This window comes from Plasmopara halstedii (genome assembly GCF_900000015.1).
Source record: "Plasmopara halstedii genome assembly, contig: Scaffold_110, whole genome shotgun sequence".
NCBI lineage: Eukaryota > Oomycota > Peronosporomycetes > Peronosporales > Peronosporaceae > Plasmopara > Plasmopara halstedii.
The window spans coordinates 2274925-2288132 of NW_020187031.1; the positions used below are offsets into that span (position 1 = coordinate 2274925).

General features: G+C 43.0%; 4 protein-coding genes across 4 annotated transcripts; 1 reads left to right on the top strand and 3 right to left on the bottom strand.

Moving 5' to 3' along the window:
• Positions 1 to 243: 243 nt before the first annotated feature.
• On the top strand, positions 244 to 453 carry PHALS_00456 (uncharacterized protein; the record flags this gene model as incomplete). The annotated part of the gene is made up of 2 exons (XM_024716490.1): positions 244 to 362; positions 411 to 453. The coding sequence occupies 2 exons, from the start codon at positions 244 to 246 to the stop codon at positions 451 to 453; spliced, it is 162 nt and encodes a 53-aa protein (XP_024572507.1).
• A 2122-nt stretch (positions 454 to 2575) lies between these two features.
• On the bottom strand, positions 2576 to 5528 carry PHALS_00457 (uncharacterized protein; the record flags this gene model as incomplete). The annotated part of the gene is made up of 11 exons (XM_024716501.1): positions 2576 to 2694; positions 2763 to 2904; positions 3160 to 3239; positions 3310 to 3316; positions 3397 to 3779; positions 3861 to 3929; positions 3998 to 4265; positions 4336 to 4351; positions 4617 to 4769; positions 5228 to 5316; positions 5373 to 5528. The coding sequence occupies 11 exons, from the start codon at positions 5526 to 5528 to the stop codon at positions 2576 to 2578; spliced, it is 1482 nt and encodes a 493-aa protein (XP_024572508.1).
• Positions 5529 to 8563: 3035 nt separating this feature from the next.
• PHALS_00458 (uncharacterized protein) lies at positions 8564 to 8787 on the bottom strand (the record flags this gene model as incomplete). Its single annotated transcript, XM_024716512.1, has 2 exons — positions 8564 to 8683; positions 8752 to 8787. The coding sequence occupies 2 exons, from the start codon at positions 8785 to 8787 to the stop codon at positions 8564 to 8566; spliced, it is 156 nt and encodes a 51-aa protein (XP_024572509.1).
• Positions 8788 to 9425: 638 nt separating this feature from the next.
• Positions 9426 to 10425, bottom strand: PHALS_15004 (uncharacterized protein). The gene has a single exon (XM_036407090.1). The coding sequence runs from the start codon at positions 9992 to 9994 to the stop codon at positions 9815 to 9817; it is 180 nt and encodes a 59-aa protein (XP_036262988.1). The 5' UTR covers positions 9995 to 10425; the 3' UTR covers positions 9426 to 9814.
• Between the last annotated feature and the right edge of the window lie 2783 nt (positions 10426 to 13208).

Below are 13208 nucleotides of genomic sequence, written 5' to 3' on the forward strand. Positions count from 1 at the left end.
ACGTTATGCTGCTCACTGTGCGCAGCTATGGCCACAATCAGGAAAAAGGCTCGGGAACCTAAACGACAACGAATGTGAGACCGATTGAAGCAGATCTACGTTAATATTAGAATCATAGCGCCCGGGTCGAAGTAGATTAAACGATGAAGACGTCAAGTAAGCTTATGAATCCAAAGGGCATCATGACCTGGAGGATTGTGCTTATTCAATTGATCGTGGGGCTACAAATTTAATTTGTGTTCCATGAACTGGCAAGAACGTTATGATGGTGAAGAGAGTATAGGTGGACGAGAAGATGCAGCTAAACGGGTGTGTATTAAAGATGTGTTTACGACCGAATCGGATCTGGCAGAAAGTAACATGTTGTTATTTTAAGAAAATCAAAATATAACAGCTTGATCCAACCATAGACTGGAAGTCGACGGAACTTCTCAGTGTTTTGATCAAGAATAAGACGATACTGGAGAGACAGTTTATAAGATGCAAGCATGGATGATTACGATCACTGTAGAATCCGAAGTGCCCCTTCAACAAGCTTTTGGTAAAGTAAAAATGTATTTTCAACCGATATTCCGGACACACTAAAGCGTGCTGTTTAACTCGCTTTAGTTATGAAGTCTGACGCAAAAACCGGCACTTCGCCATTAAAATCCTCTCTGGTAGAGCAAGCGTCATTGTATTAGTTTGTAAAAAATTAGAGAAAAACTATCGCTCAATGACTGGGTATCAAATATCTTAAGAGTATTAAAGCGAGACGAAGAAGGACGTACGCTGTCTTAAGCCTCATAGTTGAAGATCGTTAATGCAGATTCACCAATTTGATCGGTGCTAGACTTTCGAAATTTCAATTCACAACCCCCCCCCCACAAATTCCACTTCCCAGCGTCGAAGATTTATCTAATCAGATGCACGGCTGTTAAGTGTTTACTAAGATCGATCGGGGTTATCGCCGATGGGCTTAACAGGAATGCTTATTGTATGGTCACGTATGATGAGATGTGTTTTCGACATTTGACAGGTTTGACTATGTGGTCGTGCACATGAATATATCTGCATCTTCTCGAAGATCTGGGATGAACACTTTCAAAAATTGTCGAGTTCTTTGAGTGGGAGGTCGTACGCAAGCCCACAAAATGTGACTTTGGCGTGGAAAAAGTTGGCGTCCTTGGACACGAAATATCAGAAACAGGATTTTACGTTGAGGTAAACAAGAATCTAAGCCAAGAGAGATGATCATAAGTAACGGATCGCAAAGAATTACAGACTTCTCTGAGCTGGTGGACACTACAGGAAATTCATCGCAGACTTTGTCAAACTTGCATTACCGTTGACTGAATTGATGAAAGAAACAACAACATGAAAATTTTAAAAAGAGCAAGAGAAAGCGTTTTAAATGATCATGCTGGCCTTGTCAAAGCTCCAGTGCCAACGCAGCAGCGAGTCTAATGATGAGTGAGTTTCAAAGATAGAAGAGTCGAAATAAGCTCTTCGATAATATTCGTCTTCAGGGTTTAGAGGCCAGTTGAAAAATGAGGTGCAAACTTCATGATGTCGATTCTAGTGGATTGTTGGTAGTCAGTCGAAGAGTCCGGCATTTTGACATACTCCGTCGCACACCAACCTACGCGTTATATGTCCCCATCACCTCTTTCCTGGGTGATAAATTTCATAAATCAGTGAGATGCGCTATTATTGAAGAGATTATTCTAGAAAATGATCACGACTGTATTCTATTCTTCGACCAGCTCATTCACTTGAATCTTCGAAAAGAGGATGGAAGTCTCAATTTTTATTGTAAGCGCACAGATGTGACGGATTCGAGCATGAGTATTTGTAATTTACTATAAAGTTTAAGTTGTTTTGTCTGCTGAATGAAGAAAGAGTCAGCGACTTTTCTGTCGTGGTATATCAATAAAGGGATAATCGGAGTTCATACAGCCATCATATGTGACAAAGCCAAGTTTTAAAAAGTTTGTGGTAAATTTGTCTAAAGTCTACGGCCGCGCAATCTCTTACAATCTGCTATTACGGGTTTGTGCAACTACTGATTTAGATTATGTTTACGTTTGCTTGAGCTGGCTATATTCGCACTCAAGCGAATTCAATGATCATTTGTAATTTACGTACTGTAGAGAATCAATGGCGCAACCTAGCCATCCCTCAGAATAAAGACAGGCGGGCTAAATGTTGGATAGACTACCCATCTTCATTGATGTACTAACTGATCTCGTTATCGAGTAAATTTCTAAATTAACAAATTTGTATATGTGCGACAACAGAAAGTATACATTAGATTGGAGGCATCACCACTTTGCAATTTACCATCATTGTCTTTCTGTATTATGTTTCACATCAATACTCGTGGATCCTTCTAGAATCTTCGTGCGTCGATACTCCATCGTGCAATTTTACAACACGTCATAGTGTGGTACACACAAGTATAACTTTATAGAGGAGTTTTCAGATTATCTACATATCATACCAGGTCACTTAAGCGGAAGAAACAATAGTACAGCAATTGAAAAAGCGCAGTCTGCATTGAGGATGTATTCTGTACAGCTGAAAAACAAGACAATTAGCAGGCTTGAACATTCCTGAAGCTAGTTTTGATCCACTGCTGACTCAATCTGCTGTGGGTGAGGGTCAGCATCTGCGGACTTGAACATTTTCCAATAGATCTTTCATCAGTAGAGCCTGCACTTCAAAGTTTCAGGTGATACTAATTAGACAATGTTGCCATTCCTCAGTATGACATGATTTGCCTGCACGAAGATCAGAGCTTGACGAAATTGACACCAAGTATACCGTTCCACCAAGGACGGAAAGCACAAGTTCATCTGTCCAAATACCTCGGCGAAACTTTCGCGTTAAGAATTTTTCGATAGTATTATAATACTTTGCAGTCTAAAAAGCGCAATATTTTATCACTATTTTGTATTATAGAATATGAAAGAAAATGAATATAGCAACAAGTTTTAACTAAGCAAAGAGGTTGGTCAAAATGTAATAACTACGCTGAAGCAAGCAATCAAACCCCAACAAAGTGAAGTAGAACGAGTTCAAATCCAACAGTAATCGCAACGAAATCGTCTCAAGCCATTCGCGAAAATTCATTTTACGGAACCTGGTTCATAATTTATGAAGTTTTTCTCGGCTTACCAGCAACGTCTCCACAGCAATAGCATCGGCGTTCGTCTGTTTGACCTGCTTTGCTTCCTGAATTATCGAATTTAATACACCTATGTCGCCATTCACGTGTGTTAGCAGTCCATCTAGCAACATCTTCGACCTGTTCGTAGCCGGCCACACAAATTTCCTGTAGTCGTCCCAGAAATCAAGAACCGGGGATTTCAAAATTTCGGCGCTCTTCATATGACCAAAAAGAATCGAAAATACCTCTGTCGAACTTGTTTTCTTTTTCTTCCATAGACGCATCAAATCATCGAGAATTGACTGACGAAGCACCTCCGGGATTCCTGCACGTTTACCAGTGTAAATTGTTTCGATGAGTTGTCCCACACCAAGCCCGTCTCGTGCTAACTCCTTCAGCAGGGCAAAATAAGGATAGTCTGCCAATACGCCCCCTTTGATACGAACGAGAACGACATATACGGAGAAAGAAGGACTATTCCAGTTGATGGAGTGAAAATCAGCCTTTCTCGCGTTCACAAGATGAGCTAACGAAAAACCTTTCCTTTGAAGGTCCCTTATCAGCATTCTGAAGAACATCCTAGTGACTTTGGATGACGAAGAAGTCGTTATCGCGTTCTGCATGTGCTCTGCCAGTGTAAGGTCATCGTAGATTTTACGTAGGGATCGGTACAACGCAAAGTAATAACCAGATTTCGTGAAAAACTCACCAGCATTTTCCTGTGATAGCTTCCTAAACGTCGACGGTCGAAAGGCGATTTTGCTCCTTTTACTGTTGACTTGATGCGATTAAGGAAAGTAGTCTCGAAATCTGGTTTGGATTTCCTCAAGACTTTGAGCTCCATACCACCCATCCTTTCAAGGCTAAGATCAGCAAGTCCTTGAAAAAATCTCTCCTCGTTAGAGTCGTTGACTCTTTTAAAGCTTGTGAGCTCACGTACTTGTTCACGATCATGAGTGTCATCAACGTGGGCTTCGCGTGATACAACAGCAAAAGCGAAGAGAAGAGCAAGAGGAAATGATCGCATGGTGGCTGGCTGGTCAGGGGAGAATTCCTTTGTGAGGCTTGGAATGGTCCACGAATTGATGCAACAAAACGTTGAGCGATGACGTAGCTAATAAAAAGAGAGTAATTATCTCACATTCACACAAGATTCACACCTGGGATGTGCAAATGACCTTTACTTTAAAAGGACTTGGTCTGTACTAGACAAGAGTTTCTTGGGTCCAGAGCAATCCTAACCATACGACGATGTTTGATCATGCCTAGGACGATATGAAAGGACAGTTCTCAAAAAGCTTGCCGGCGGGTTGGCTCTACACGAGTCAGATTTCTTAGCTTTGAAATACAAGAATAGACTTAAATCGCACAGCAATTAGCAGCCTGCCCTATAAGGCATTTCCTGGTCGTCTGTTTGGTAAAGGTTGCGGCCTCGAATTTTCGAGAGTGATTTGTTAGTACGTACGTATTCCAACCAGTGGTCTTGGTCAACCAGAACATGCCCATAATGAGATACTGGCCTGGCAGCAACAAAATGCCGAAAGCAACCATCTTTGTATCAAAGTTGTCAGTCAGATTAAGGTTGCGAATCGCGGTTCGTTGTTGGAAATCACCAACTCTGGAGATCACAGTGTGATCATGACAATAATTTATGTTTCATATAACGGGCACACTGCAGCAGCTGTTATCCACCAGGATGCAGACATGATAGTTAAAACTGAAAGTGATTCATCAGTAGCAATCGTCTGATCACCTTCCACTGAAACGTGCCTCCAAACGCAAACCATCAAGTCGTATCTTTCAGACACTAACTCTTCATCTCGGTAGTGCACTGAGAGTACATGCGCGACTTTATAAAACTGCACATGCTTCAGCTCTTTGTGATTGATTTGATGAATGTTGCCAAGTCGTTGTGTTTACCCCACAGAATTGCGGGGATCGATTTGTCTCGCCAGTCGATAAGCAGAACATACAGCAATCGAGCGATGTGATTGAATTAGTTTTTCAGATGTGTGTTCATTGGAGATAAAGACAGCAACAAGGTGTAGGCTATGTAGTACATTTAAGAAGACGCACACTCGAATGCAAGCATACATGAAAGACACTTTGAAGTGTTTGCTGCAGTTAGCAGCAATCGAGAAACGCCATGTATTATTGTCAGCGACCTGTCAAATATTGTGTTCAGATTCACGCCGACAAACATCCGGGCAAATTGGCCTACCAAATGGTGGCATTCTTCGTGCAATTGCGATGGCTTTGGATGACGCGAGCGGTTTGACGGAAGAAAGACAGTCCGACTGATAAATGATCGATTGCAAGATGAAATTGCAATGGCTTTAATTGTGACATTGCATGATCTGTCAGAGTACCTTTGCATTCAATTCAAAACATTCGTTTTGGTAGTGGGTTCAGATCTTCCTCGTCGTCTTCCAAAAAACATGTTGGCGATTTGGTTGGATCTGGAATCTGGAATTTAAGATGTTCAGCACTTTGAATAATAAAGGCACATACTTTATTGTGAAATATTATTTTTCTTCGCTATCGACGAGATTGATTATATTCCCGCAGCATCGGATATTGACCTTTGTGGTGCTGACGATAAAGTTGTGGACGTTTGCATGCTTCGTGTAGACTTCAAAGGTATACTCAAATTCATGTTGCTTCTGGAAAGGAGTGATCGGTTTTATAGATGCCCCTATAGCCAGGACCATGGCCAGAAGAGCAAATTGGGGTGATCTAATGGATGATCCGCCACGGAAAATGTCTACATTATCCTCGCAACCAGGCTGGGGTTGAGACTTTAAAGTTTTTGTTTATGGCCAGAACAAAAACATTTGTTGATGACAATTATGGCATCTAATATTCCATCGCCATCTCTTAGGCCTGCATGTCTCACCTCACCAAAAGGATCCGGTTTTCGAGTCTGAACCTTCCATGACGTAGTAATGTGCAAGGTGCGCAGTCACTACGACCGAGCGCACCAAGACAAACGACGCAACAATTCAATGCCAGAAGCAGGCGGAAAGCACAATATATATTGTGAAGCGAAAGGTTCGACTAAATGCTATAAAGCCACCCAAATATGCAGTCTGTAAGACCAAGTTGCGACCGCGCTACATCGGATCGTCCGCAGTGGTAACGAAAAGAGGATTGAGTTATACGCGGAATATCCTAAGGCTGATGCGAACACGCCCAAAATTCTATGTGAAGTTACTAAATCCATACCACGGTTTTGTTAATTGCTCTGTTGCAGACGATGCAACACCTTCTGTAGCTGGAGTACAATCCCCTTTTTGAACTGCTTGGTCTACTCCAAAAGTCAGGCGGTGAAATGACACAGCTCGGAGAGAAAATCCAAATTTCTGGCTCGTCTCAGCCTCTGACACGCGTATTGACTCTCTGAAAAAAATTATGTGTCATCACTACCAATTGCCAGCCGCGAGAAAGTCGATTTCCATCGTAACAGCTCGATCAGCAAGGGGTGGCCCACATTAACGTATAACGTTTGGTGGACCGGCGTTTGCACCAGTGTTTCGACAAGTATCTGGTAGAGTGAAAGGTTACTTTCAAATTACGAATGCGCGGGTACTTGAGCATTCAATTCGAAAAGATGCCCTCTTGCAATGACTGCTTACGACCTGGTGCAACCTCAGCCTTTACAAGACAAGATCACTTGTCGCAGCGTGACCCCAAAAGCGGCGGGCTACTGACCTTGCAGTGGAACATACCCTTTGTCGGTAGCTGTTGCAGCTATATCATGCAGACGAGCGGGCAGCAAGTAGCAGAATTTTTAGATGATGGGTGGTCACCTTGACGCCCAAGTCACGTTTTGAACTTTGGAGAGTCAGGCATGAGAAAACGGTCAAGATGGACGTCGTTGTCTTGAATTTGGCTTACAAAGCCTGGGGTGGGTCAGACGGTGTGTTTGTCTCACATAATGTGCACACTGAGTCATATACTCAGCGGAAATATTATGAGCTTCTAGTACCAACGATGAACCCCTTGGATTTCTCCAACCGCTACTGCTCTAAGCGCAGACAATACTCATGGGAACTTATGACCGTGTTTTAAGAAATTGCGCGCGGGGCGGATTTTTCACGCTCATTATGCTAAGTGTTTGAAGGGAATATCTTCACACGAAGGAGCGAAGAAACTTCGCACCAGCTGCGTGAGACTTTAGATTATTTAAAACCGTAATCACAACGTGATTTGGGCAAACGTCGGTGAGACTCAAGTGGCTGCAGTGAAGAAAGTTGGGCTCCTTGATCTGGATATGATTCGTCGGTAGCGAGCTGATCATCACTGTGAACTCTACAGCAGGGGTGCTGAAGAATTTCCCAACGATGGAAAAGGGCGCGGACGTTAGGAATCCTGCATCAGCGGGGAGCGATGAGCGCTTTCGCCTCTAGGTACGGTTAGGCTGTACATGTACTGATGAGAGCGACGGTGTTTGGTCGGGACTTGGAGAGTTACTGAGGCTTTTTCATTGCAGAACATCTCGGCATTTCTCGTCAAAAAGTCGATTAAGTGCGTCGGTTATGAGATTCGATTGGATTTGTTGCGCCTTTAAAAATGAAGCTTGGGATCGGACTTCCAGGTATACGACGTTAGTAAGTGTAGACACGAAAAAGTGCAGAATGTAGCTGCAATCTACGCTACAATGGTTAAACTTGAAGCGGTCACGTCCAGTGTTGTGAGAAGACAAAGTAAGTGTGAACTTCTGTGTGGTCCACAACTAAGAGAGACCTTACAGATTTGGTACCATCAAATATTAAAACACGGTACAGTGATTCAAAATCACAGTAATTAAAACTATTCAAAAGTCTGGGACATGAGCTGCTAGCCGTACGTAAAATAAAATTTTAATTTTAGAAAAGGTAAAACGTTTGAATTAAGTATTAGTTTGGATAAAGTTACTTCAATAAAAATGATTTTTGAAATAGCAGACCAGTCTTTATAACATCCGTCAGAGACCAAGAAGTATGATCTATTGGACCTATGAACATCACTCGGGTGTCTGACCTGTTCTCATTCTTCGACTTCATGGCCAATCAGCGTTCTGGATTTGCAACATTTGATTACGTTCTGCGCTCTTGCAGCCCTCACCGCAGACTCCAACTCATCACTACAGTCAGCAAATGCTTCTTGCTGACCTTTTAATCATTATGTTTCACAATGCGATTACGGAGTCTAGAGCGAATGAAATTTGTTAGCGGAAGCGGCACACAGCCCGGCTGGTGAACCTGGTAGCATGCACGTGAGAAATTTTCAAACCATAAATGCAGCGTCAAATTGATGATGTCTTATATCTATGCATAAAATTGATCATACAGTAGAACATTTTACTAAATAATAATAATGTTTCACCAAGAACAGTAAAATGATAGAGTTTGTATGCAGTTGCTTTCATAGTTATTTATACACTTTTTTCTCAGCAACCCCCAAATCATTTCCTTGCAGATTAAGCGCAAGCAAGTAATAGGCAGTCGGTCCTGTTACATTTGGTAGCACCAGTTGGTCAAGCCGGAGCCTCTGCTATATGGTTTTCCAGCTGTTGTACTCTTTCTTTCCTGTCATTATGATTTGAACTTGTGGCCTACGGGACCCTCAGATCTTTGGCAGTGATTGTCCTGCATAAGGAGATTTTGAGGGCCATAAATACATGATCGACGCTATTTATTCAACTTTTGGTAAAGACCCAGGCAAATCCGTTAAACGGTCGAACGGTGATACAGCAGCAGTAGCCGAAAGCCCAATAGCAGGAAGAGCGAAGGTTTTTTGAAGCCAAAGCCGTATGGATGGAAAGAGAGAATATATTGTACATTATCAAGTCAATCCCTCTTTCAAAATAGAGAATTCTAATCCAAGAAAAAATGGTGTAACGATGCTTGGCAATGGCGGTTGAAAATCCAAAAGGAGTTGCTGCTATATGGCAGCAAAAACGTGTTCGATGAACAGAAGCGCTTATGGAGCTTGAACACGAGGTCAGACAAATAGTTGAGCCTGCAAATTTTCCATATCGATTGGAAGATTGATTGTTTATTTTTGAATATAAAAGTGGCAAAGACTTGTTGAGCTGCATTAAACATTCTAGACGCGTATGCATGTAAAATCGCAGACATATCGTAGCGTGACAACATCACGTTGTTTAGCCAAGTACGTACTAGACAAGAAGTACAGACCAGATATGCGATACCGTAACCAGGACTACACAAAGCACGAATGTCTGGAGGAGCGTTGAGTTCTTTATTGGATTTCATAAGTAGAATAGAATCGGAGACAAAGAAATAACAGAATAGATGTCGGCAACATGAGGATGCGACGAAGAAATAATTCTCAAATGAATAATAGCAGCAGACAAAGCATGGCGTGCTATAACTGTGGAACACGGATACATTATGCTGCTCAATGTACGCAGCTATGGTGACAATCAAAAAGGGAACTCGGGAACCAAAACGACAACAAATGTGAGACCGACTGAAGCAGATCTACATTGAGATGAAAAAGCAAAACAAGGAGAGCAAAAATAATAGAAATGAAGAAGACGGAAGCGAAGATGTCGAGGTATTTGGGATGAGCAATGCCTGTGATGAGGTGGAATGAACGAAAAAGACGTCAATTACGCTTATGGATACAAAACGCATAATGAAAAAGTAGAGCGAGCTAATGATGACTGATAGCAAAGCCACAAACATTATTTGTCGGCCAAGAACTGGCGAGAATGTCATAAGGACGAAAAGAGTTCAGGCGGAAGGCATTGATGGCAACTTGATAAGATGCAGCGCACCGAATGTTTAGTAAAGAGGTGGTTATGACTGAATGAAATTTGGCAGAAACTAACATGTTGTCATATTAAGGAAGCCATGATTTCACCAGTTTGATACAACGATAAACTAAAGGTTGAATAAATTTTATAGAGTGTTGGATCAAGACGAACACGATACGTGCAAGCATGGATGGATACGATCGCTATAGTCTCTAAAGTTAAGCAGAGCATTGCAGAGCACTTGAGAAGCTTTTCGCAGAGTTTTCAATCGAGATTCCGAATATTCTGCCGCCGAAGTGTGTTTAATCGCTTTAGTCATGAAACATGACGGAGCACAGCACAATCATAATTTTTTATGGTAGAGCAGGCGTCATTGAGAAAGTTTGAGAAAGACTCAACGAAAAGTGTCGCTCAACGCCTGTACAACATAATCATGAAAAACTTCAAAAGCGTATATTAAAACACATTTACTATGCTGTCGTATCGGCGAAGTGAATTAATAGATAAGATTGGTTGTTTGATAGGCAACGTTACAACCAATCACTCTAAAACACGGTGTCGATATCTTTGGAATATTAAAAGGGCAAAGGAGGACGTATGCCGTTCCAAGCAGAATGATCTAAGACAGCTATGCGGACACACCAATTGATGGGCGCTCGACTATCGAAGTTTATCCGACAAAGAAAAAAACAAAAAGTTCTCTCCAAAGGTCGAAGATTTATTCGATCAGATACACGGCTGCTAAGGTTTTACTAAGATTGACCAAGGCTATCAGCAGGTGCTGGTTATTCCTGGGGCAATATAGAACAGCGTTTGATAGGCATCGTGAGCTGAACGAATGGTGCGTCCACCGATGGGCTTAACTGGAATGCCAATTGTATCGTCACGTATGATAAGATGTGTATTCGACATCCAACAGGTTTGACTATGTGGTCGTGCACATGAATGTATCTGCATTTCCTCAAAGACCATGGATAAGTACGTCCAGCATGTTACTCCTTTTCGCCTAGTCTTTGAGAGAGATATTGCGAGCAAGAACCACAATTTGACTTAGGCGTATATAAAGTTGCCATTTTAGACGCACGTTATCAGAAAAAAAACTTTCATGCTGACGCAACGAAGACTCAAGCCATAGAAAGATGATCATAATCAACGTGTCGCAAGAAATACCGACTTTGCTTGAACTGGCGAGGTACTACAGGAGAATAACTGCAGACTATGCCGAACTTGCATTACCATTGAGTAGTTGGTGAAAGAAACAACGACATTGAGATTGGGAAAAGAGCAAGAGAAAGCGTTTTGATGATCAAATTGGCGCTGCAAAAGCACCAGTACCCTAATTGCCGAATGACAATACTCCATTTATTGTGAGAACTGATGCAGCAGGATATTGTTGTGATACCGTTATCATGACTCGACAAGTTGATAGCATTTTGTCCAAGTAACTGGGTCTGTATGAACTAGACCGGCCAGTTCTGTCTGCTTGACTCTAGGCTAATTAGGTTTCATAACAGTTATGCTCGGAGCAGCGTATTCAACAGATCATCTGTCGAGAGTGATATGCGTGGCTGATCACAACATCTGCGTCAGGAGATACTACTAAGATATGATCTTTGCTAATCTCAATGTCGCCGATATGACCCTTGTAAGCAACAGCGATGGGCTGCTGTAAATTCAACGAAGAAGGCATACTGAAAGAGATTCAGCATTACGGCTTCAGTACTTTTTTAGCATGAAAATCGATTGAATTTGTCGGTTGGTAGCGATGTCAGTGTGTCGAAGCAAACTCGCGATGATTTACCGAAACAATTTGGTATAAGAAGAGCACTATGTCAAGACACCGCACAACTTAGGACTCAAGCTGATCAAGGCCATGCGGTAATTAATTGCAAGCTCGAGACGACCATAGAGATGGTACCGCATTGTAATGTAGTCAACTGCTTAATATACCTCTTGGTTCATACTTGACCTCTAACGGGGTTACACGCACGCTGGTATGAAAGGGTGGGTCACACGAGATGGCGTGGCCGTACAAAGGTGTGGATTACACAAGACGGTATAGTCACACAATGGTGTGGCTACGCCGAAACAAGAAGCCACTCCGAGGCGGGGTGCCACTAGTTATGCATATTATTTTGGTTTTATTATTTAAAAAGCTTATACATTTAGATATAGGCGGCTGTAGCGCAAAGAAAACAGATAAATACAGTTTGTACTCTGAGCGAAAGTGTATATTTGCCTTGGGTCAAGGTCGCGGGTACTCTTGGAGGTAGCGGATTGCGATCTGCTACGCCTATACTGGTTCAAGTATAGAACGTAGGTCGGTAACCTTAGATTTCTCTAAGCAAAGAGCTACGCCCCGCTGCACTTGGTAGCACTTGTAGATAATGTACACATAAGTCGTTTCGAAGGATTCGCTGTGAGGATGGAGCAATTCTCTTATTTGCCCCAGGGCATGCAGGACGGGCTTAAAATAACTGATGTCTCTGCTTGGCCCTGATGGCGTGCAACACCTTGCTTCGCAAGGGCCTGAACTAATAAGCGCGCGCCTTTAGGCGCTTTCGAGCTCTGAAAACGCTCTGCTAGAGCACCTACAGCAAAAGATGCCGGTGTCGACTGCGTCCATGACGCCACCGTCCGCGACGGATGACTCCCACCGACCCAACCCGCTCATGGTGAGCGTTAAGATCTTCGAGGGCAAAGATGGAGAGAATATCCTGCTCTGGGTAAGAGAGGTCGAGATGGATATGGCGTCCACCATGCTCCAGATTGAACAAACGCGCGTGGGGGTAGCTATCTTCAAGCTCGGTGGTCGAGCGCGAGAATGGGCCATGACGTGGGACATTTTGGTTGAAGCGGCATTTTCCTCCTGGACAGAGCTGAAGCTGCAGCTGTTTGCGAGTGTTCTCGCCACCTAACCAGGCATATCGCGTGCGATCGCGTTTCCTTGCCACCCGACACGGCAGCCGATCCTCTTCCCGAGGCAGTCGCGGTGACCGTCTTCATGGAGGGCCTCCGCACTGTCGTGACCAGAATGGAAGTTTTCCGTGTGCATCCGTCTTCTTTCGAAGAAGCGATGAATGTGGCATTAAATGTTGAATATAATTTTAGGTCGGCACGACTTGGCTGGAATCCACACTCTACAATCTCGCTGAGCGAGCCTAAGCCAATGGATCTCAGCTATGCTGAGAAAGAGGGGGGGGGAAGCTCCGACCTGCCGGGCAGCGTTCGAAAACAGGATGGTGTTTTGTCTGTGGAGACACCCGTCACCTTAGGACTAGTTGTCCCCTG

Bases quoted from the DNA above. Each gene is read 5' to 3' on its own strand.
- PHALS_15004 (XM_036407090.1), bottom strand. From the start codon at position 9,994: ATGTTAGTTTCTGCCAAATTTCATTCAGTCATAACCACCTCTTTACTA.